General features: G+C 50.1%; 1 protein-coding gene across 1 annotated transcript in view; it reads right to left on the bottom strand.

Moving 5' to 3' along the window:
* Window positions 1-16,868: 16,868 nt before the first annotated feature.
* Window positions 16,869-24,680, bottom strand: part of mmp17a (matrix metallopeptidase 17a) — a 107,958-nt gene continuing 100,146 nt past the window's right edge. Inside the window, exon 10 of the mRNA XM_080207987.1 lies at window positions 16,869-22,788. Coding sequence (XP_080064113.1) covers window positions 22,469-22,788 — 320 coding nt within the window. The 3' untranslated portion in view covers window positions 16,869-22,468. The remainder of the gene's footprint in view (window positions 22,789-24,680) is intronic.

The raw sequence follows: 24,680 nt of genomic DNA, 5'->3' as shown, positions 1-24,680 counted from the left end.
AAAGTTGGTGAGTCCACAACTGCTGCAGGCAGGACATTCCACGCCCATACTACCCTCTGAGTAAAGAACCTACCTCTGACATCCGTCCTATAATTACCATCCCTCAATTTAAAGCTATGTCCCCTTGTGTTAGCCGTCACCATCCGAGGAAAAAGGCTCTCACTGTCCACCCTATCTAACCCTCTGATCATCTTGTATGCCTCAATTAGGTCACCTCTTACCCTTCGTCTCTCTAATGAAAACAGCCTCACATCCTTCAGCCTTTCCTCATAAGACCTTCCCACCATACCAGGCAACATCCTGGTAAACCTCCTCTGCACCCTTTCCAATGCCTCCACATCTTTCTTATAATGCAGCGACCAGAGCTGTACGCAATACTCCAAGTGCGGCTGCACCAGAGTTTTGTACAGCTGCAACATGATCTCACGGCTCCAAACCCTCCATCAATAAAAGCTAATTTTTGTTTTTAGCTACCTCACCCTGGATCCCATGAGATTTAACCTTCTGCAACAACCTACCATGTGGTATCTTGTCAAAGGCCTTGCTAAAGTCCATGTAGACAACGTCAACTGCACTGAACAGAACGGAATGGAAAGATATGCAGGTTAGGTTGGTTGGCCAAGCTAAATTGTCACTTAGCGACAGGGGAACTAGCAGAGTCAATTCGTAGAGCTACAGGGATAGGGGCTGGGTGGGATTGTAGTTGGTGCAGGTCTGATGGGCCGAATGGCTTCTTTCTGCACTGTAGGGATTCTATTCTATGAATCCTTGAGGCCACGTTTGAGGGAGGAAATCAGAAGTTTCTCTGCAGCCTTCTCCAAAGAGCTGGTACACTGCAAATGGTTACCAAATGACCCAAATAGGGTTAGCCACCTCATGAAATCCCACCGGAGCCATATCTTCAACAGCAACCAAGCAAAGGTTCCGGAAACTAACTCCACTCTCAATGTGCAGCGACAAAATCCTGAATCCCATTTATCCTGTATGCTAAATTGGTAATGAGAAATGTGATTGAGGTTGGTGTACAACCCCACCTCAAACCACCTCCCAGCACATTAATTATGTTTCTCTCACAGGTAAATTCCTTCTCTTCCTGTTTACTGGTTCTCCACAATGGAAGACATGATCTGTGACAGAGGGGTAATTACTGCTATGACTGGTTTATTAATCCAGAAACTCAGCTAACGTTCTGGGGACCCGGATTTGAATCCCACCATGGCAGATGGTAGAAATTGAGTTTAATAAAACAAAATCTGGAACTAAACATCTACTGTTGACCAAGAAATCATTGTCGCTTGTCGGAAAAACCCATCTGGTTCGCTAATGTCCTTTAGGGAAGGAAATCTGCCATTCTTACCCTGGTCTGGCCTACATGTGACTCCAGAGCCGCAGCAGTGTGGTTGACTCTCAACTGCCCTCGGGCAACTAGGGAAGGGTAATAAACGCTGGCCCAGCCAATGGCACTCAAATCGCACAAATTAATTTAAAAAAAAACACTCCCGATCCCCACCCCCGACAGGGAACATATCCCCACCTCAGCACATTTGGTGGCCTCCCATTGGTTGTTAGTGCGGCTGGAAGATCCCGCTGGTGCGAATGGTCAGAGGATTCTGGTCATTGTGTTTGAATTGAGGTGTGAAGCGACATTGGACTGGAAATCAAATGATGTTTGGTTTCAACATGGAGTTTTAGTTCAGCCTAGCAGTATGGTCAGTGCAGGCTTGGAGGGCCGAAGGGCCTGTTCCTGTGCTGTAATTTTCTTTGATCTTTGTTGGCATGATAATGGTGAATGTTTTGCACAGTTACCATTTCACATTAAATGGGTTAAACAAAATTAATGACAAATAGACATTAACTTGTAGAACTGATTTTTATACTGATAAGATACTTGTATAGTATTACTGGGAGTCAGTAGATCTGCAATAATATGGAAAGTTCAGGACTCAGAGTGAAAACACCGAGAACACTTGATCATGACTAATCCAATAGACGGGTTGAGGGAAGTGACATGAATATTAACTGAACTGTGGATTGTAAAAAACCTGAAGTAAAAATAGAAAACCCTGGAAAAATCCAGAAGGTCTGGCAGTGTCTGTGAGAGAGAGGCAGTGTCCAGGCAGTGCCGGGGAGCAATGTCCAGGCAGTGTAGGGGAGCAGTGTCCAGGCAGTGCCGGGGAGCAGTGTCCAGGCAGTGTAGGGGAGCAGTGTCCAGGCAGTGCCGGGGAGCAGTGTCCAGGCAGTGTAGGGGAGCAGTGTCCAGGCAGTGTAGGGGAGCAGTGTCCAAGCAGTGTAGGGGAGCAGTGTCCAGGCAGTGTAGGGGAGCAGTGTCCAGGCAGTGTAGGGGAGCAGTGTCCAGGCAGTGTAGGGGAGCAATGTCCACGCAGTGTAGGGGAGCAGTGTCCAGGCAGTGCCGGGGAGCAATGTCCAGGCAGTGTAGGGGAGCAGTGTCCAGGCAGTGTAGGGGAGCAGTGTCCAGGCAGTGTAGGGGAGCAGTGTCCAGGCAGTGTAGGGGAGCAGTGTCCAGGCAGTGTAGGGGAGCAATGTCCACGCAGTGTAGGGGAGCAGTGTCCAGGCAGTGCCGGGGAGCAATGTCCAGGCAGTGTAGGGGAGCAGTGTCCAGGCAATGCCAGGGGACAGTGTCCAGGCAGTGTAGGGGAGCAGTGTCCAGGCAGTGTAGGGGAGCAGTGTCCAGGCAGTGTAGGGGAGCAGTGTCCAGGCAGTGTAGGGTAGCAGTGTCCAGGCAGTGTAGGGGAGCAGTGTCCAGGCAATGCCAGGGGACAGTGTCCAGGCAGTGTAGGGGAGCAGTGTCCAGGCAGTGTAGGGGAGCAGTGTCCAGGCAGTGTAGGGGAGCAGTGTCCAGGCAGTGTAGGGTAGCAGTGTCCAGGCAGTGTAGGGGAGCAGTGTCCAGGCAGTGTAGGGGAGCAATGTCCAGGCAGTGTAGGGGAGCAGTGTCCAGGCAGTGTAGGGGAGCAGTGTCCAGGCAGTGTAGGGGAGCAGTGTCCAGGCAGTGTAGGGTAGCAGTGTCCAGGCAGTGTAGGGGAGCAGTGTCCAGGCAGTGTAGGGGAGCAGTGTCCAGGCAGTGTAGGGGAGCAGTGTCCAGGCAGTGTAGGGGAGCAGTGTCCAGGCAGTGTAGGGGAGCAGTGTCCAGGCAGTGTAGGGTAGCAGTGTCCAGGCAGTGTAGGGGAGCAGTGTCCAGGCAGTGTAGGGGAGCAGTGTCCAGGCAGTGTAGGGGAGCAGTGTCCAGGCAGTGCTGGGGAGCAGTGTCCAGGCAGTGCCGGGGACAGTGTCCAGGCAGTGTAGGAGAGCAGTGTCCAGGCAGTGCCAGGGGACAGTGTCCAGGCAATGCCAGGGGACAGTGTCCAGGCAGTGTAGGGGAGCAGTGTCCAGGCAATGCCAGGGGACAGTGTCCAGGCAGTGTAGGGGAGCAGTGTCCAGGCAGTGCCGGGGAGCAGTGTCCAGGCAGTGTAGGGGAGCAGTGTCCAGGCAGTGTAGGGGAGCAGTGTCCAGGCAGTGTAGGGGAGCAGTGTCCAGGCAGTGTAGGGGAGCAGTGTCCAGGCAGTGTAGGGGAGCAGTGTCCAGGCAGTGTAGGGGAGCAGTGTCCAGGCAGTGCCGGGGAGCAATGTCCAGGCAGTGTAGGGGAGCAGTGTCCAGGCAATGCCAGGGGACAGTGTCCAGGCAGTGTAGGGGAGCAGTGTCCAGGCAGTGTAGGGGAGCAGTGTCCAGGCAGTGTAGGGGAGCAGTGTCCAGGCAGTGTAGGGGAGCAGTGTCCAAGCAGTGTAGGGGAGCAGTGTCCAGGCAGTGTAGGGGAGCAGTGTCCAAGCAGTGTAGGGGAGCAGTGTCCAGGCAGTGTAGGGGAGCAGTGTCCAGGCAGTGTAGGGGAGCAGTGTCCAAGCAGTGTAGGGGAGCAGTGTCCAGGCAGTGTAGGGGAGCAGTGTCCAGGCAGTGTAGGGGAGCAGTGTCCAGGCAGTGTAGGGGAGCAATGTCCAGGCAGTGTAGGGGAGCAATGTCCACGCAGTGTAGGGGAGCAGTGTCCAGGCAGTGCCGGGGAGCAATGTCCAGGCAGTGTAGGGGAGCAGTGTCCAGGCAGTGCCGGGGAGCAATGTCCAGGCAGTGTAGGGGAGCAGTGTCCAGGCAATGCCAGGGGACAGTGTCCAGGCAGTGTAGGGGAGCAGTGTCCAGGCAGTGTAGGGGAGCAGTGTCCAGGCAGTGTAGGGGAGCAGTGTCCAGGCAGTGTAGGGTAGCAGTGTCCAGGCAGTGTAGGGGAGCAGTGTCCAGGCAATGCCAGGGGACAGTGTCCAGGCAGTGTAGGGGAGCAGTGTCCAGGCAGTGTAGGGGAGCAGTGTCCAGGCAGTGTAGGGGAGCAGTGTCCAGGCAGTGTAGGGTAGCAGTGTCCAGGCAGTGTAGGGGAGCAGTGTCCAGGCAGTGTAGGGGAGCAGTGTCCAGGCAGTGTAGGGGAGCAGTGTCCAGGCAGTGCTGGGGAGCAGTGTCCAGGCAGTGCCGGGGACAGTGTCCAGGCAGTGTAGGAGAGCAGTGTCCAGGCAGTGCCAGGGGACAGTGTCCAGGCAATGCCAGGGGACAGTGTCCAGGCAGTGCTGGGGAGCAGTGTCCAGGCAGTGCCGGGGACAGTGTCCAGGCAGTGTAGGGGAGCAGTGTCCAGGCAGTGTAGGGGAGCAGTGTCCAGGCAGTGCCGGGGAGCAGTGTCCAGGCAGTGTAGGGGAGCAGTGTCCAGGCAGTGTAGGGGAGCAGTGTCCAGGCAGTGTAGGGGAGCAGTGTCCAGGCAGTGTAGGGGAGCAGTGTCCAGGCAGTGTAGGGGAGCAGTGTCCAGGCAGTGTAGGGTAGCAGTGTCCAGGCAGTGTAGGGGAGCAGTGTCCAGGCAATGCCAGGGGACAGTGTCCAGGCAGTGTAGGGGAGCAGTGTCCAGGCAGTGTAGGGGAGCAGTGTCCAGGCAGTGTAGGGGAGCAGTGTCCAGGCAGTGTAGGGTAGCAGTGTCCAGGCAGTGTAGGGGAGCAGTGTCCAGGCAGTGTAGGGGAGCAGTGTCCAGGCAGTGTAGGGGAGCAGTGTCCAGGCAGTGCTGGGGAGCAGTGTCCAGGCAGTGCCGGGGACAGTGTCCAGGCAGTGTAGGAGAGCAGTGTCCAGGCAGTGCCAGGGGACAGTGTCCAGGCAATGCCAGGGGACAGTGTCCAGGCAGTGCTGGGGAGCAGTGTCCAGGCAGTGCCGGGGCAGTGTCCAGGCAGTGTAGGGGAGCAGTGTCCAGGCAATGCCAGGGGACAGTGTCCAGGCAGTGTAGGGGAGCAGTGTCCAGGCACTGCCAGGGGACAGTGTCCAGGCAATGCCAGGGGACAGTGTCCAGGCAGTGTAGGGGAGCAGTGTCCAGGCAGTGTAGGGGAGCAGTGTCCAGGCAGTGCCGGGGAGCAGTGTCCAGGCAGTGTAGGGGAGCAGTGTCCAGGCAGTGTAGGGGAGCAGTGTCCAGGCAGTGTAGGGGAGCAGTGTCCAGGCAGTGTAGGGGAGCAGTGTCCAGGCAGTGTAGGGGAGCAGTGTCCAGGCAGTGTAGGGGAGCAGTGTCCAGGCAGTGTAGGGGAGCAGTGTCCAGGCAGTGTAGGGGAGCAGTGTCCAGGCAGTGTAGGGGAGCAGTGTCCAGGCAGTGTAGGGGAGCAGTGTCCAGGCAGTGTAGGGGAGCAGTGTCCAGGCAGTGTAGGGGAGCAGTGTCCAGGCAGTGTAGGGGAGCAGTGTCCAGGCAGTGTAGGGGAGCAGTGTCCAGGCAGTGTAGGGGAGCAGTGTCCAGGCAGTGCCGGGGAGCAGTGTCCAGGCAGTGTAGGGGAGCAGTGTCCAGGCAGTGTAGGGGAGCAGTGTCCAGGCAGTGTAGGGGAGCAGTGTCCAGACACTGCCAGGGGACAGTGTCCAGGCAGTGTAGGAGAGCAATGCCCAGGCAATGCCAGGGAGCAGTGTTTAGGCAATGCCAGGGGGGCAGTGTCCAGGCAGTTTAGGGTACTGCATGGGCATGGCCCTCTCCTCCCCCAGCAGCTGTACTCACCTGTGCACCTCCAGTGGGTTCTACTCACCAGGTGACATCATGGGAAACCTGTCATGTTTCAACACAGTGTGATCTCCCACCGACATTGGTGGGGGAGTTGGGTAGTTCTGACAGTTGTGGAGGCTGAGTGATGGGGAGTGGGGATAATCCGTCAGGAAAATCCCATCGGCATAAGTGCTGGTTTGGGAATGCCGTGCTATCCTTCCCCTGCCCCCTCCGCCATTCCCATTCCCCCAAAAATGGAAGCAGAAAACCTCCAAGATCTTTAAAACGATGGAAGGTTTCGATAGAGTGAACGGTCCCTCCTGTGGGGCAGAGCATAGCTAGAGGCTGCCGATATAAGACAGTCACCGAGAAATCCAACTGGGAAATGCCGAGGAAACTTCTTTACCCAGTGAGTGGGGAGAATGTGGAACTCGCTCCCACAGTGAGTGGCTGAGTGGTGAATAGCTGGAGGCATTGAAGGATATGCCGGATAAACATTTGAGGGAGAAAGGGATAGCAGGGAATGCTGATGGGATGAGATGAAAAACGTGATAGCAGGTTTGTGTGAAGGATACGATCACATGGAACGGTCCTCGTGCCTTAAATATTTTGTAAATTTGAATGAGCGAACTGAAACTGTGAAGGCAACATTGATCCCTGGGCTGAGAGGGATGTCGTGATGTGGAGATGCCGGCGTTGGACTGGGGTAAACAAAGTAAGAAGTCTCGCAACACCTGGTTTAGTGGCGTCTGCAACCAAATAAACCTGTTGGACTTTAACCTGGTGTTGTGAGACTTCTTACTGTGGGGAGGGATGACCCAGAGGAGAGACTGAGTAGGTTAGTATAGTGAGTGATCTCACTAAAGTGGGGGACAGCAAGCTGGTGCAGGGGTTAGCACTGCTGTCTCCTAGTGCCAGGGACACGGGTTCAATTCACTCGGGTCACTGTCTGTGTGCAGTTTGCACATCCTCTCCGTGTCTGTGTGGGTTTCCTCTGGGTGCTACAGTTTCCTCCCACACCCCAAAGTTGAGCAGGTTAGGTGGATTAGCCATGGTAAATTAGAGTCATAGAGGTTTACAGCATGGAAACAGGCCCCTCCGGTTTACAGCATGGAAACAGGCCCCTCCGGTTTACAGCATGGAAACAGGCCCCTCCGGTTTACAGCATGGAAACAGGCCCCTCCGGTTTACAACATGGAAACAGGCCCCTCCGGTTTACAGCATGGAAACAGGCCCCTCCGGTTTACAGCATGGAAACAGGCCCCTCCGGTTTACAGCATGGAAACAGGCCCCTCCGGTTTACAGCATGGAAACAGGCCCCTCCGGTTTACAACATGGAAACAGGCCCCTCCGGTTTACAGCATGGAAACAGGCCCCTCCGGTTTACAACATGGAAACAGGCCCCTCCGGTTTACAGCATGGAAACAGGCCCCTCCGGTTTACAGCATGGAAACAGGCCCCTCCGGTTTACAGCATGGAAACAGGCCCCTCCGGTTTACAACATGGAAACAGGCCCTCCGGTTTACAGCATGGAAACAGGCCCCTCCAGTTTACAACATGGAAACAGGCCCCTCCGGTTTACAGCATGGAAACGGGCCCCTCCGGTTTATAACATGGAAACAGGCCCCTCCGGTTTACAACATGGAAACGGGCCCCTCCGGTTTACAACATGGAAACAGGCCCCTCCGATTTACAGCATGGAAACAGGCCCCTCCGGTTTACAGCATGGAAACAGGCCCCTCCGGTTTACAACATGGAAACAGGCCCCTCCGGTTTACAGCATGGAAACGGGCCCCTCCGGTTTACAACATGGAAACAGGCCCCTCCGGTTTACAACATGGAAACGGGCCCCTCCGGTTTACAACATGGAAACAGGCCCCTCCGATTTACAGCATGGAAACAGGCCCCTCCGGTTTACAGCATGGGAACAGGCCCCTCCGGTTTACAGCATGGAAACAGGCCCCTCCGGTTTACAGCATGGAAACAGGCCCTCTGGTTTACAACATGGAAACAGGCCCCTCCGGTTTACAGCATGGAAACAGGCCCTCCGGTTTACAGCATGGAAACAGGCCCCTCCGGTTTACAACATGGAAACGGGCCCCTCCGGTTTACAACATGGAAACAGGCCCCTCCGATTTACAGCATGGAAACAGGCCCCTCCGGTTTACAGCATGGGAACAGGCCCCTCCGGTTTACAGCATGGAAACAGGCCCCTCCGGTTTACAGCATGGAAACAGGCCCTCTGGTTTACAACATGGAAACAGGCCCCTCCGGTTTACAGCATGGAAACAGGCCCCTCCGGTTTACAGCATGGAAACAGGCCCCTCCGGTTTACAGCATGGAAACAGGCCCCTCCGGTTTACAACATGGAAACAGGCCCCTCCGATTTACAGCATGGAAACAGGCCCCTCCGGTTTACAGCATGGACACAGGCCCCTCCAGTTTCCTCCCACACTCCAAAGATATGCAGGATAGGGGGATTAACGAGGTAAATGTGTGGGGTTACGGCAATAAACCCGGGGATGGGCCAGGGTAAGGTGCTCTGTCAGAGAGCTGGTGCAGACTCGATGGGCCAAATGGCCTTTTTCTGAACTGTAGGATTCTATGATAATTGGAGTTGAAGTAAAAAGTTTGCCAACAATCTGAATGTTTGACCAGTGTGACTGAATGATCTGCCCTGGCTGCTTTCTCTTATGGTTTAAATTAATGTGGATAATAAGGTTGTTGGAAACACATTACATTTTGTTTGCTAAAATACCAGCCGCATAATGAGAATTTTCGAAAGTGAAATGAGATGAAAGCAGGGTAAAGACTGGTGTTAAATATTCATTTGTTTATGATTAAGGTGGTTATTCTTCCCCAAGATTGCATTTCTGAAGCACCTGGATTGATGCCAAGATGCTGCAATGAGCTTTGCAACACATACAATATACTCTTTGCAGCCCATCTCCGCACAGCAAGATCCCAGAACGGATATGTGAGAATACCCAAATAATTTGCTGTGGTAATGTTAGTCGAGAACCTATCTGCTGGTGTCTGGGCCAAAATTCCTCCCTCTAACAGCACCACTGAGAAGGATTACCTGACCATTTACTTTATTTACTCTTAGTGCTGGGGCCTGGTGGTGTTGCACGTTGGTTGTTGTGTTTGCTAATACAATAGTAGTGACTACACTGCAAAAATAATTCATCGGGTCGTACTCAGTATGGTGCTATAGAAACTTAAATCCTTTAACTTTCCCTCAGGGTGTTGCACTGTCCATGTATGATAGAGCAACAGCCTGAGTAGAATCCTATAGTGCAGGAAGAGGCCATTTGGCCCATCAAGTCTGCCCCGACCACAATTCCACCAGGCCCTATCCCCAAAACCCCCAGGCATTTACCCTAGCTAGTCCCACTAAGGGGCAATTTAGCATGGCCAATCCGCCTAACCCGCACATCTTTAGATTGTGAGAGGAAACTGGAGCACCCGGAGGAAACCCACGCAGACACGGGGAGAATGTGCAAACTCCACACAGACAGAGACCCAAGGCTGGAATCAAACCCGGGCCCCTGGCACAGTAAGCATCAGTGCTAAACACTGTGCCACCTGTACTGCCCTGTCATACAATGTCCCAAGATTCTTCATGGGAGCACTTTTCAAACAAAATTTGATGCCAAGTCACATGGGGAGATATTAGGACAGGCGAACAAAACTGTGGTGAAAGAGGCTGACGAGGTTTAGCCATAAATTCCAGGCAGCTGAGGCAAGACCACCAATAGTGGGATGAAGAGAATAGCATTGCTGAGATTTCAGTTCTTCCACTTTGTTCAAAGCAGCCTCCGCTCACAACTCACCGTGTCAACAATGATTAGAGGGAGTTAGATCCTTGATGTCTTTGGTGCCACTTAGTGGTGAATGGATCAAGAAGCACTTGGAGAAATCTCAGCAATTTATCAAGGCCAGCACTTATTCATTCCCTAGCTGTATCTGATTAAATCAGATCCCATTCCCTGGTTGGTATTGAACACTGGATGATGTCAATTGTCTGAAATATTTGCCTGCTTCAACTAAAAAGGTTGGTTTTAGTTCTTGTGTGCATTATTTCTGAAACACCTCTCAGTATCTCAAGATGCGCCAAAGCAATTTACAGCCAATGATGGACTTTTCTTTGGATGTAATCGCTGTTATAATGTCGGAAGTGCAGCAGTGAATTTGTGCACAGCAAGCTCCCGCAAACAGCATTGAGATTATCTGTTTTGTTGGTAGTAGCTGAGGGATAAATATTGACGCAGAATGTCAGGGAGAACTTACCCCACCTTCATCAAGAAAGTGCCATGGGATCGTTTACATCTCCCTGACAGAGTCTCAGTTTAATGTTGAATCCGGTAGTCAGCATCTCTGATGGTGCAGTGTTCCCTCAGTACTGCCTCTCTGACAGAAGGTAGTGGTTAGCACTGCCTCCTCACAGTGTCAGGGAACCGGGTTTGATTCTCGGCTTGGGTCACTGACTGTGTGCAGTTTGCATTTTCTCCCCGTGTTTCTGTGGGTTTCCTCCGGGTGCTCCGGTTTCCTCCCACAGTCCAAAATCATGCCGGTCAGGTGCATTGGCCATGCTGAATCCTCCGTCAGTGCACCTGAACAGGTGCCAGAGTGCGGTGACTAGCGGATTTTCATGGTGACTTCATTCCGTATTATGTAAACCTACTTATGCCACTAATAAACTTTGAATTTTAGAGAGTTAGCAGGGTAAATAGATGGGGTTACGGGGATAGGGCCTGGGTGGGATTGATGTCAGTGCAGACTAGATGGGCCTAATGGCCTCTTTCTGCACTGTATATGATTAAAGGATTGTATTCTATGAGAACTGCACTTTTTTTATTCATTCGTGGGACATGGGCGCCGCTGGTTAGGCCAGCATTTATTGCCCATCCCTAGTTGCCCGAGAGTCAACCACATTGCTGTGGTTCTGGAATCACTTGTAGGCCAGACTGGGTAAGGACGGCAGATTTCCTTCCCTAAAGGACATTAGTGAACCAGATGGGTTTTTCTGACAATCAACAATGGTTTCATGATCATCAGTAGATTTTTAATTCTAGAAGTTTATATATTAAATTCAAATTCCACCATCTGCTGTGGTGGGATTTGAACCTGGGTCCTCAGAACATGAACTAAATTTTTGAATTAATAATCTTGCAATAATACCACTAGGCCATCGCCTACCCTCCAATAGTATGCCCAGAGTACTGCCATCTGGCAGCCCACCAAGGCTCCTTCAACAGCACCTTCCAAACCAGAGGTGCCCGAGACACTGATTGCGGTTGTCTGGTCGATCAGGAATTACTTTCCTGTAATTGCCGTTACATTTACGGGATCTGTGAATTCTTGCGATGTGCAAAGTAGCAAATGTCGAGCGTGTGCATGCGTGGGCCACGCTTTGAGCACTTGGTTTCTCCGTGCAAAAGTGGCACTGTGGCACAGTGGTTAGCACTGCTGCCTCACAGCGCCAGGGACCTGGGTTCAATTCCTGGTTTGGGTCACTGTCTGTGTAGAGTCTGCACATTCTCCCCATGTCTGTGTGGATTTCCACCGGTTTCCTCCCACAATCCAAAGATGTGCTGGTTGTGTTGTTTGACCATGCTCAATTGCCACTTGGTATCCTGGGATGTATAGGTTAGAGGGACTAGTAGGGTAAATATGTGGGGTTACAGGGATAGGGTCTGGGTGGGATTGCATGTAGGTGCAGACTCAATAGGCCGGATGGCCTCCTCCTGGTGTAGCGTTTCTATGATACATAGATTCATAGAACCCTACAGTGCAGAAAGAGGCCCTTCGGCCCATCGAGTCTGCACCGACCACAATCCCACCCAGGCCCTCCCCCCATGTCTCTACATATTTTACCTGCTAATCCCTCTAACCTACGCATCCCGGGACACTAAGGGACAATTTTAGCATGGCCAATCAACCTAACCCGCACATCTTTGGACTGTGGGAGGAAACCAGAGCACCCGGAGGAAACCCATGCAGACACGAGGAGAATGTGCAAACTCCACACAGACAGTGACCCGAGCCGGGAATCGAACCCGGGTCCCTGGAGCTGTGAAGCAGCAGTGCTGACCCACTGTGCCACCGGGCCGCCCAAAAAGATGGAATGCTTCATGAATTTGCGTGTCATACGATTAAAAGGTAAGAATAAACTAACTTCTCAGGACAATTCTGTACTCAATGTATTCAAGTTGCTGGTCCACTGATACAATAGAAACTAAGTGGTTTACCACTGTGCCTTCTTGGTGAAGTCAGCTGCTAAAATCGGGTATAAGAGGGTCCCCATGGATGGGAAGCAGATATTTCCAATACTTTCACCTGTGAATTGTGCCGACAGTGGGTTTGACGTCAGCGTCGCCGCTTTGATCTCAAACTTTGGCCAGTCTGATGAAATGTAACTCTCACCCAGCCCTGTCGACAGCTGTTGCTGCATTGTTATACCAGCTATCCTCAGGACCCCAACCCAATTCCTCATGGGTAAAGATCCACAGAATACAAAAGCAAGGGGGCTCTGCTGAACTTTTGAAAGACACTAATTAGGCCTCAGCTGAAATACTGTTGTTTTTTTTAAAGCTTATTTATTAGTCACAAGTAGGTTTACATTAACACTGCAATGAAGTTACTGTGAGATTCGCCTAGTTGCCACACTCCAGCGCCTGTTCGGGTACACTGAGGGAGAATTTATTACGGCCAATGCACCTAACCAAAATGTCTTTCAGACTGTGGGAGGAAACCGGAGCACCCGAAGGAAACCCACACGGACACGGGGAGAACATGCAAATTCCGTACAGACAGTGACCCAAGCCAGGAATCAAACCTGGGTTCCTGGTGCTATGGGCCAGCAGCGCTAACCCATGTGCTACTGTGTACAATTCTGGGCATCACACTATAGGCAGGATGTGAATGCATTGGAGAGAGTGCAGAAGAGGTTTACAAGGATGGTTCTGAGTTCTGGAATGCTCTGCCTGGAAGTGTGGCGGAGGCAGGTTCAATTGAGGCACTCGAGAGGGCGTTGGATGATTATCTGAATAGAAACAATGTGCAGGGATACAGGGAAAAGACAAGGGCAATAGTATTAAGTCATGATGCTCATTTGGAGAGCCAGTGCAGACACGATGAACCAAATAGCATCTTTCAGTGCTGTAAGAATTCAGTGGTACAGCACAAAACTGTCCTCACTGATTGGTATTTTTGATCTTCTTATCCATAGACAGGCAGGATATACCCTGGAACATGTTTCAGTGTATCTGTGAGGGAGGGGGATAGGCCATGCTGGTAGATCGCCTTAGGATCATCGTCAAAAAAGTAACTCTCACTGTTCAGCACCCCTGGACACCCCATAAGTTCCGAACTCATGACATCAATCATCTAGCAGCAAACACATGGGAAGTCCACCAGCTCGAAGTTCCTCTCCAAGCTCACCATCCTGATTTGGAAGTAAATCACTGTTCCTTCACTGTCGCTGGGTCAAAATCCTGGAACTCCCTCCCTGAAGGCACTGTGGGTGTACCTGCACCACACGGGACTGCACTGGTTGAAGAAGACAGCTCACCACTGCCTTCTCAAGGGTAATTAGGGATAGACAATAAATGCTGGGCCCAGCCAACGATGTCTACATCCCATAAAATTAAAATAAACCAGTCTTCTTCCTATCACAGATGTTTTGATAGTACATCAAAGTGTACAGGGAACGTGAAAAAGCATTCATTTGCCAAACCCAACGTGGTATTGTTCCTTTCTTTCCAGCTGTGATCTGGAGATTAATCTTCAGTTCCTGGAGGTACCCGGCTTACCCCCGGACAGTTGGTAACTCCTCCTTCTAGTCTGGAGCCTGGTTTTCTATTGAGTCTTCGACTGAGGGAGTAGCTCAGGATTCGATATGAGGAATGGTCATATGGCGGGGAGGGGGGGGGGGGGGGGGTCGTGTGGGAGTGGGGGGGGGGGGTAGTAGCAGAACATGACAGATGCTCAGCAAATGTACCCCAAAGAAAGTCAGCGCATCTTCAACAATATAACATCAAGCAGAGGAAAGCTGGAATCTGGTGTCACATTTTCCTTCATGCAAGGGCATGGCTTTCGAATCCATTTCGCATTCCTGGGAATCCTGGGCAGAATTTAATTTACTGCACCAAATGTGAGTACATAATAAGCCAGCGTGATTTTCCAATTAAACACTTCTATTCGAAGCCTGTGTCACTCTTAAAAGTTTCCACTAATTTCACACAGTGAGTGCCATAGCAGTCATGGAAGTACAGATTAACAATGTGCTGGCACTCACGATGCAGACAGTGCCCACTCACCCCACTCTGACTGTGCCAGCTCTTTGAAGGAGTTATCCAATTAGTCTCACTCCCTCACCCCCTTGTCCTCTCCCAGAGCCTTGTAAACTTCCCCTTTTAATTCCTCTCAATATTTATGCTCGAGCAAACCTAAATCTTTTGTGCACCTGCCACCTCATCATTAAGCTTCTGTTTTGAGGAAGGATTAAACTCAGGTTCCTATGGCCTAGAGGGGATCACACACAATGCAATTACTGGATCACTGACATCCAGATTGCCATTCCTGCGGGGGTTCATGTGGAGGATTTTAAAAACTTCTTTTAAATCATGCACATCGATATATATATATATATTTGGAATTATGTCATCCACATCCAGTTAATTTTGGGTATTTGAAGCTTCTGTGACTTAGCAGTACGGTGACACAGTGGTTAGCACTGCTGCCTCACAGTGCCAGGCACCCGGGTTCAATTCCAGCTTCAGGTCACCATCTGTGTGGAGTCTGCACGTTCTCCCCATGTCAGCGTGGGTTTCCTCCAGGTGCTCCGGTTTCTTCCCACAGTCCAAAGATGGGCAGGATTGGCCGTGCTAAATTGCCCCTCAGTGTCCAAAGCTGTGTAAACTACTGGGATTAATTGGTTAAATAGATGGGGTTATGGGGGTAGGGTGGCGGCAAGGGGGCCTGGGTGAGATACTCTGTCAGAGTAGTCAGTGCAAATTTAATGGGCTGAATGGCCTCTGTCTGCATCAGGGGATTTTATGTAGGGAATTTTCCTGCCTGCCATGGGAATCGAAGTGGACGGGGATGGACCATACAAAAGTCCATTGGCTTCAAGTGGGATTTTATGGCCACGCTCAACCCAAGGTGGGAAAATCCCACCCTATGACCACATTTGCAATGAAAACTGGTATGTAAACATGTCACGCTGCAGTTACAACCTCCTTCCAGTGGGGTTGCTGTAGCTCCATCATTGACAGGATGGTGTCATTATTTTACAGACTGCTGCTTAGGTTTAATCCTGGGCGCAGTAAGCACGCTGCTCAGGGTTTGGCTTGAGTAGGTTTACTAGTACATTCAAGGTGCCTAATGCCTGCCTCAGATATCCTCAGAAACCTCGGGACACAATCGGTGTAGCGCCAGACATGTTCCTGATGATATTTGGGAGCAGGAATGTTGACATTCTGTCGTGGACCTCTTTGTGTTTGTGTTCCACCAGTAAAATGAATGTATTGAGGTTCAATTTCAGCCACCCAAGAGCGGCCAAAGTATCAGAGGGTTACACAGCCCAGCTCAGCTCAGTCCCAATCACGATCAGAGCCCAAACAAGTTCAATCTTGTTAAAGAAAAGCAGAAAAACAGACATTTGCTTTTTAAGCACTTTAATGACATCTCTCAGACACGTTCTAACACACTTCAAATACAATGGAGGGCAGTCACTGCAGCTAAGTGCAATTTAGCACACAGCAAGATCCCACAAACAGCAATGGGTTTATCTGCTTCTGGTGTTATTGGAACAATGCTGTGGAATTTACTTAGAGCACAGACCAGGCAAAACCTTTCACCCAACGGCTGGAATATTCTACAACACTTGAGACCTCTCAGCAGTCCAGTGAAGGCTCAGACGAGGTTCCTTGCTTTGCTCATGCTCTAACCATTGGAAATCAAGAATTTCTGCGACTTTTTCCTTCAGGGAAAGAAAGAGGGAAGACCAAACACAAGCTCTATTCCCCAGCATCTCTCCATACCAACTGAAGCCACTCCAGACATCAGTCAGAAACTAACCGTGAGGAGAGCCAGAGGGACAGCAACTGATGAACAGAAGCCCCTTCCCTTAGCCATTTGAGAATGAGGTACATTGTGGCCTCAAGTTAAATGAATTGATGGAATGGTGAAATATTAGGCCACATAATGATGGTACGGAGAGCTGTCAGATCTGTTTCACTGGGCAAGTACAGAATAGGTTGTGATCTTAATGCGCCAATTTATTGTCAACATTCATCAATAAAATTATATAATTCCTACAGTGCAGAAGAAGGCCATTCGGCCCATTGATCTGACAGAATATTCTACCCAAGCCCTCACGCCCCTCCCTATCCCTTAACCTCACATATTTACCCGGCTAATCCCCCTAATCTACACATCTTGGGAAACTAAGTGGCAATTTAGCACAGCCAATGCACCTAACCTGCACATCTTTGGACTATGGGAGGAAACCGGACCCCCCCAGAGGAAACCCACGCAGACACGGGGAGAATGTGCAAACTCCACACAGACAGTGACCCAGGCCCAGAATTGAACCCAAAGCATTGGATGTCAGGAATACTATAGGGATTTGGGATAAAAGAAAACTTAACTCACTACAAACCAGTTGTATGTGACATACATTTCCCAATAACAGGAGACATATTCTGGGATGGCTCTGGTCACTGTCCATGTGGAGTGTGCATGTTCTCCCCGTTTCTGCGTGGGATTCCTCCGGGTGCTCCGGTTTCTTACCACAGTCCACAGATGTGTGGGTTAGGTTGACTGGCCATGCTAGATTGACCCTAGTGTCAGGGGAATTAGCAGGATAAATGTGTGGTGTTATGGGAATAGGTTCTGAGTGGGAATGTGGTCAGTGCAGATTCGATGGGTCGAATGGGCTCCTTCTGCACTGTAGGGATTCTATAATTCTATGATAGCGGGCAAGGGTAAGACAGAGCGATGCCTCGCCTAGTCAGATAGCCCAACATTACTGAAAGCTCACATGGGAAGTTTTCATGGACTGCTTTGGAACCTGGACACAATTCCTTGGAAATATAATCATTCCAAATATTCCAGAGAAATTTTAGAAGCATTAAACCGTTTCAAAGTAAATTCAGTGCAAATAATTTCCTTCCAGATTCAATAGTTGGGATTAAAGTCTCTGGGAAGGATTGATACAGATTTAGCAAATGTTGTTTTGTAATAATCTTTATACCATAAAATCTCTCTCAATGACTTGAATCCAGTAAATTCTCCAACTTTACACCCATCTCCAGCTGAGGAAAGATTGAGGCCTGTACTCATTGGAGTTTAGAAGAATGAGGGGTGGCCTTATTGAGACATCTTGGATTCTGAGGGGGTTTAACAGCGTGGATGCTGAAAGGATGAATCCTCTCATGGGGGAATCTAGACCGAGGGGGCACAGTTTAATAATCAGGGGTCTCCAATCTAAAGCGGGGATCAGGAAGAATTTCTCCTCCTTTGAGGGGTTGTTGATCTTGGGAGTTCTCTTTCACGGATGGCAGCGGAGGCTGGATCATTGAGTATGTTCAAGGCTAAGCTACACAGATTGTTCATTGACAAAGGAGTTGAGGGTGATGGGAGTGGGCAGGAATGGACAGGCCAGGCCATAAGCAGGTCAGCTATAAGCTTACGGAATACCAAAGCATAGCCAACCCCAAGTGCAACGTGTTCAAAGTCAGGCTGCACCACTCAGCGCCCTCTCCAAAAGGTTTCATCTCTTTCTTGTGTCTGTTCTACTAACATAGAAACCCTACAGTGTGGAAGAAGGCCATTCAGCCCATCGAGTCTGCACCAACGACAATCCCACCCCAGGCCCTATCCTCACAACGCCACACATTTACCTCGCCAATCCCTCTAACCTACACATCCCAGTAAATTTTGGACAATTTAGGATGGCATATCCACCTGACCCGCACACCTTTGGTGTGTGGGAGGATACTGGAGTACTCGTAGGAAACCCATGCAGACACAGGGAGAATGTGCAAACTCCACACACACAGTCACCCAAACCGGGAATCGAACTCAGGTCCCTGGAGTTGTGAGGCAGCAGTGCTAACCACTGGGCCACCATGTTAACATCAAAACTAACAATGCCACACAAGCTCAGCCAAGATTTAGTGCAGTGTACTGGTTATGTAGCAACCCAGTAAAAGGCAAGCTCAAACAATGCCATGGGTAACTTGGGTAATTTGAATTCAGTTGGACAAAAATCTAACATAATCAAAAGTGAGCATGAATTATTATTTTAGGGTCACAAGTAGGCTTACATTAACACTGCAATGAAGTTATTGTGAAAATCCCCTAGTCGCCTCACTCTGGTGCCAGTTCGGATACACGGAGGGAGAATTTAGCATGGCCAATGCACCCTAACCAGCACGCTTGCTTTCGGACTGTGGTAGGAAACTGGAGCATCTGGAGGAAGCCCATGCAGACACGGGGAGAATGTGCAAACTCCACACAGACAGTAACCCAAGCCGGGAATCGAACCCTGGTCCCTGGCACTGTGAGGCAGCATTGCTAACCACTTGCTACCATGCCTCCCTAGGACCTGTTGATAACAATCAAACTTGTTCACTTTACAGGACACCTGTTGCTCTTGGTCAATTTAGCTGAAATGTGACTCCAATCCTAAGGCAGTACGGTTGGCATTTAGCTGCTCTCTAACCACTGTCAAACTGTGACAAGGACTACAGCCAGATGGGATTCTACCTGGACTGGTAGCAGCTCACGGAAGTGTCCCACCATCAGCTGCTGAAGGTAAATAGGAGTGCGCAGCGAATACTGGGACACTCCGAAATGTGAATTTATTTTATCATAAAGCTTCTTGAGAATTTTATTCAGAATCTCAATTCATAGAATTATCGAATCATACAGTGCAGAAGGAACCCATTCGGCCCATCAAATCTGCATTGACCACAATCCCACCCAGGCCTATCCCCATGCATTTACCCTAGCTAGTCCCCCTGACACTGAGAGGCAATTTACCATGGCCAATCCAGCTATCCTGCATATCTTTGGAATATGGGAGGAAACCAGAGTACCTGGAGGAAACCCACGCAGACATGGGGAGAACATGCAGACTTCACACTCAGTGACCCAAGCCAGGAATCGAACCCAGATCCCTGGAGCTGTGAGGCAGCAGTGCTATCCACTGTGGCACCGTGCCGCCCCATTATTCACTTTTGATTCGCATCAGCAAGAAGCAGCAGTGATGAGTTATCACAGATTACAATAAATTAATTAGTTTATAACGATCAAATTAAGGAGGGAATCAAACTGAAAGTACAAGTGTACGATGTTGCAAAGGTTAATGGCAGGTCAGAAGGTTAAGAAAACTTTAGAAGCCAGCGGCGTTTGTCAAAACAAGGGAGGAAATTATATTATCAGAGTAAATTAACAAGAAACGGAGGTTGTGTGGTGCAGTGGGTCAGTGCCTTTGAGGCAAAGCTTCAAGTTTGAGTCCCACTCCAGGATTTGATGGCCAAGGAAGAAACGTTCATAACGCAGTCAAACAGGTTGATTATCAACCTGCAAAATCCTTCCAACATGCCAATGGCTGGCGGTAAGAGTGAGACTCCTAGATCGCCAAATGACAGATTAATGAACTAACTGTGGAAATGGATGAAAGTCTGCTTTAGAGTGCCACGAGGTTCGGCAAGAGAATTGGAATGGAAACTCACAAGAAATATAAAAACATAAAGAATTTTTACAGGTATATAAAAAGGAAGGGAGTAGCTAAAGTAAATGATGGCCCTTTAAAGGATGACACTGGAGAATTAATAATGGAGAACAAGGAAATGACAGAGACTATGAACAAGACAAGAAGTATTGGGCAAACTAATGGGATGAGAGGTTGAGAGGACCCCTTGCCCCAATGGCCTGTGTTCTAGGGTCCTAAATGAAGTGGCTGCAGAGATAGTGGATACAACGGTTGCAATCTTTCCAAATTCCCTGTATTCTGAAACTGACCCAAGAGATTGGAAAACTGCAAATGTAAAATGTATGTTCAAGAAAGGAGGGAAACAGAAAGCAGGAAACTATTGGCCCGTTAATCTAACATCTGTCATTGCAAAAATGCTAGAATCCATGATTAAGGAAGTTGAGGCAAAGCATTTAGAAAACAATAATCAACATGGTTTTGTGGAAAAGAAATTGTGTTTGACTAATTTATTGGATTTTTTTGAGGAAGTAACAAGCAACGTGGATAAAGGGGGACCTGTAGATGTAGTGTACTTGGATTTACAAAAGGCACTTAAAAAGGTGCCACATCAAAGGTTACTTCACAAAATAGAAGTACATGATGTAGGGGTAGGATATTAGCAAGGATAGAGCATTGGTTAACTCAGCAGAAGCTGAGTAGGGATAAATGGGTCATTTTCAGGTTGGCAAACTGTAACCACTGGAGTGACATGGGGGTCAGTGCTGGGGCCTCAATTATTTACAATCAATAGCAATTACTCAGATGAAGAGGACATCCTTGAACGTGAATCACAAAATGTTAGCATGCAGGTGCAGCAAGGAATTAGGAAGGCAAATGAAATGTTGACCTATATTGCAAGGGGCAGTGTGTGTAAAAGTAGGGAAGTCCTTTTACATTGGTGAGATCATACCTGGAGAACTGTGTGTAGTTTTAGTCTCCTAATTTAAGGAGCGATATACTCACTTTGGAAGCAGTTCAAAGGAGGTTCACCAGGCTAATTCCTGGGATGAAGGGGTTTGACTTATGAGGAACAGTCACGCATGTTGGACCTGCACTCGTTGGAGTTTAGAAGAATGAGAGATGATCTTACTGGAATATATAAGATCCTGAGGTGCTTTGACAGGCTAGATGTTGAGATGATGATTCTCCTGGTAGGAGAACCTAGAACCGGGGACACAGTTCCGGAATTAGAGGATGCCCAGTTAAGTTGGAAGTGAGGAGGAATTTCCTCATGAATGTGTAATGAATCTTTGGAATTCTCTATCCCGGAGAGATGTGCAAGTTATGCTAGAGAGACAAGGCTGAGATGGACAGATCTTTGATCTAGAACAGAGTCAAGTATCCGGGGCAACAGGCAGGAAAGTGGAGCTGAGGTTAAGATTGGATCAGATGCGATGGGCAGGATTTTATGGCTGCGCTCCGGCGAGACTGGAAATTCCTACTCAAAGTCAACAGAGATTTCCGTTATTGGACCCTCGCCCATGCCGATTCCATGGTAGAGTTCCAGCCGATCTTACTGAGTGGCAGAGCAGGCTCAAAGGGCTGGAATGATATAGATGTATTTAAGGGCAAGTATTTGAAGGAGAAGGGAACGGAGAGATACAATGGGAGGAGGCTCGAGTGGAGCAGGAACACTGACATGGGCTGGTTAGGTTGAGTGGCCTGTTTCTGTGTCATACATTCAATATAATCCTCCCATTCATATTTCCTATGTCCCAATATTATAGAATCCCTACAATCTCTACTTGGGCCATTCGGCCCATCAAACCTCCACCGACTCGCCAAAAGAGCATCTTACCTAAGACCTATTCCGCCGCCCCTCCATATTTACCCTGCTAATCCTCCTGACCTACACATCCCGGATGATAAAGGGGCAATTTAGCATAGCCAATCCACCTGACCCACATATCTTTGGACTGTGGGAGGAAACTGCAACACCCGGAGGAAACCCATGCAGACATGGGGAGAACATGCAGACTTCAGACAAATAGTGATCCAATCGGGGAATTGAACCCAGGTCTCTGGTGAGTCAGCAGTGCTAAAACCCACTGTACCACCCCTCAATTAGTGGACTGGGAGTGATGGCAGGTCAGCGGGCATTGGAATAAGGTGGTCTCAGTGAGGATACACATCAAAGCTCCCTGAAGGTGGAATCTCCCCACAATATCACGTCACCGCAGTCACCTCTAGGTCAGTGTAAGTAACTTCACTTGCTGGCAATATTCGATTCAAACAACACAGAACCTCAAGTCCCAACAGAAAACGAAAGAGTTCCTAGCGAGTGGATAAAATAGATATAAATAAATAGACTGCAGTGAATACCAACATCCCATTTCAGGGTAGTAAGTGACAGAAATACCAATAAACAATTCTTGATCATAACCATACAAAGGTCCTCGGAATCCACATTTCTTTTTTGTATTAAAAAAATAAATTGTTTGAACTTTCCTTGATGATAAAGAACACTTTCAACGAAATTCCTTCATATTGTTTTAAAAAATTATCGATTCATTGTGAATCCAGCAAGTGTCAAATGTTTCTGTTGGTCTTGGCACAGCTCTTTGATTCTAATAATGGGTCCCCTTAATCTACAGACTCTTCCCAGCAAAGGCAATGAGGAATTCTTCAGACAGAGTCACGGCGGTGTCATGAAGCTGTCCGGGTGAACGTCGGTGATTCCGTTAATCCAGTCCAAGCCACAGTGACAGCGCCAAGATAAGCAGCAGGTTGGCTTTCCGCCTCAGCGCAGCCGTGAGTCTAGACGCCTCTGCCACGGACGTGCACGAGCAGTTCCTTTTCTCGCTCGCCGAGCGGCTCTCGTCGTGGTGGTCTCGGCCCGTTCGGGGCTTGGAGTGGGTTTGCTCTGATATTGAGGAGTCTGCCTGCATCTCGCTGCACACCAGCCAGTCCCTTGCCGCGGACTTGGGGTATCCGGGATCCACTTCCATGTTATTCTGCGTCACTTTCCAATAATTCTTCCCCTTAAAGAAATAGGCAGCTCCTAATGGGGAGCACAGAGTGTGAGAATGGAAAATAAACCTTCAGTACGATTTGCATTTTACTTAATCATGTTTTACATTCAAACACTTTGGTGCCAGCACTGGCTAATTCTCAGAAAGTCATATTTTAAAGCGTCACATTTTTCCCGTTATGTTTATTAATTCCACTCAAAAAACAATCTCACATAATCCAAGCTGTTAATAACAATGCAGCACTGAGGGAGTGCCACACTGTCAGAGGGACAGTGCTGAGGGAGTGCCACACTGTCAGAGGGACAGTACTGAGGGAGTGCCGCACTGTCAGAGGGTCAGTACTGAGGGAGTGCCACACTGTCAGAGGGACAGTACTGAGGGAGTGCCACACTGTCAGAGGGTCAGTGCTGAGGGAGTGCCGCACTGTCAGAGGGTCAGTGCTGAGGGAGTGCCGCACTGTCAGAGGGTCAGTGCTGAGGGAGTGCCGCACTGTCAGAGGGTCAGTGCTGAGGGAGTGCCGCACTGTCAGAGGGTCAGTGCTGAGGGAGTGCCGCACTGTCAGAGGGTCAGTGCTGAGGGAGTGCTGCACTGTCAGAGGGTCAGTGCTGAGGGAGCGCCGCACTGTCAGAGGGTCAGTACTGAGGGAGTGCCGGACTGTCACAGGGTCAGTGCTGAGGGAGTGCCGCACTGTCAGAGGGTCAGTGCTGAGGGAGTGCCGCACTGTCAGAGGGTCAGTGCTGAGGGAATGCTGCACTGTCAGAGGGTCAGTACTGAGGGAGTGCCGCACTGTCAGAGGTCAGTGCTGAGGGAGTGCCGCACTGTCAGACGGTCAGTACTGAGGGAGTGCCGCACTGTCAGAGGGTCAGTACTGAGGGAGTGCCACACTGTCAGAGGGTCAGTACCGAGGGAGCTCTGCACTGTCAGAGGGTCAGTACCGAGGGAGCTCTGCACTGTCAGAGGGTCAGTACCGAGGGAGCTCTGCACTGTCAGAGGGTCAGTGCTGAGGGAATGCTGCACTGTCAGAGGGTCAGTGCTGAGGGAATGCTGCACTGTCAGAGGGTCAGTACTGAGGGAGTGCCGGACTGTCACAGGGTCAGTGCTGAGGGAGTGCCGCACTGTCAGAGGGTCAGTGCTGAGGGAATGCTGCACTGTCAGAGGGTCAGTACTGAGGGAGTGCCGGACTGTCACAGGGTCAGTGCTGAGGGAGTGCCGCACTGTCAGAGGGTCAGTGCTGAGGGAGTGCCGCACTGTCAGAGGGTCAGTGCTGAGGGAATGCTGCACTGTCAGAGGGTCAGTACTGAGGGAGTGCCACACTGTCAGAGGTCAGTGCTGAGGGAGTGCCGCACTGTCAGACGGTCAGTACTGAGGGAGTGCCGCACTGTCAGAGGGTCAGTACCGAGGGAGTGCCACACTGTCAGAGGGTCAGTACCGAGGGAGCTCTGCACTGTCAGAGGGTCAGTACCGAGGGAGCTCTGCACTGTCAGAGGGTCAGTACCGAGGGAGCTCTGCACTGTCAGAGGGTCAGTGCTGAGGGAATGCTGCACTGTCAGAGGGTCAGTGCTGAGGGAGCGCCGCACTGTCAGAGGGTCAGTGCTGAGGGAGTGCCGCACTGTCAGAGGGTCAGTACCGAGGGAGCTCTGCACTGTCAGAGGGTCAGTACCGAGGGAGCTCTGCACTGTCAGAGGGTCAGTGCTGAGGGAGTGCCGCATTGTCACAGGGTCAGTACTGAGAAATATTTAAGTCTAATTGTTTAAGGAGATTACAGAGATGAGGGGGTCAGGGGAACGCAGCGCGACGCCACAGAGAGATTAGAAAACAGGAATGATTTTCAGGGCAGTTTTGTGAAACTCTAGATCGCTGGTGAAAATCCAACATTGTGCATTGTGGGTCTGAATGTGGCTTCCTCTTGATGGACGAAGGG

Source organism: Carcharhinus amblyrhynchos, chromosome 20, assembly GCF_965287045.1.
Source record: "Carcharhinus amblyrhynchos chromosome 20, sCarAmb.v2.hapA, whole genome shotgun sequence".
Taxonomy (NCBI): Eukaryota; Metazoa; Chordata; class Chondrichthyes; order Carcharhiniformes; family Carcharhinidae; genus Carcharhinus; species Carcharhinus amblyrhynchos.
This window is presented reverse-complemented; position numbering and strand designations above follow the sequence as displayed.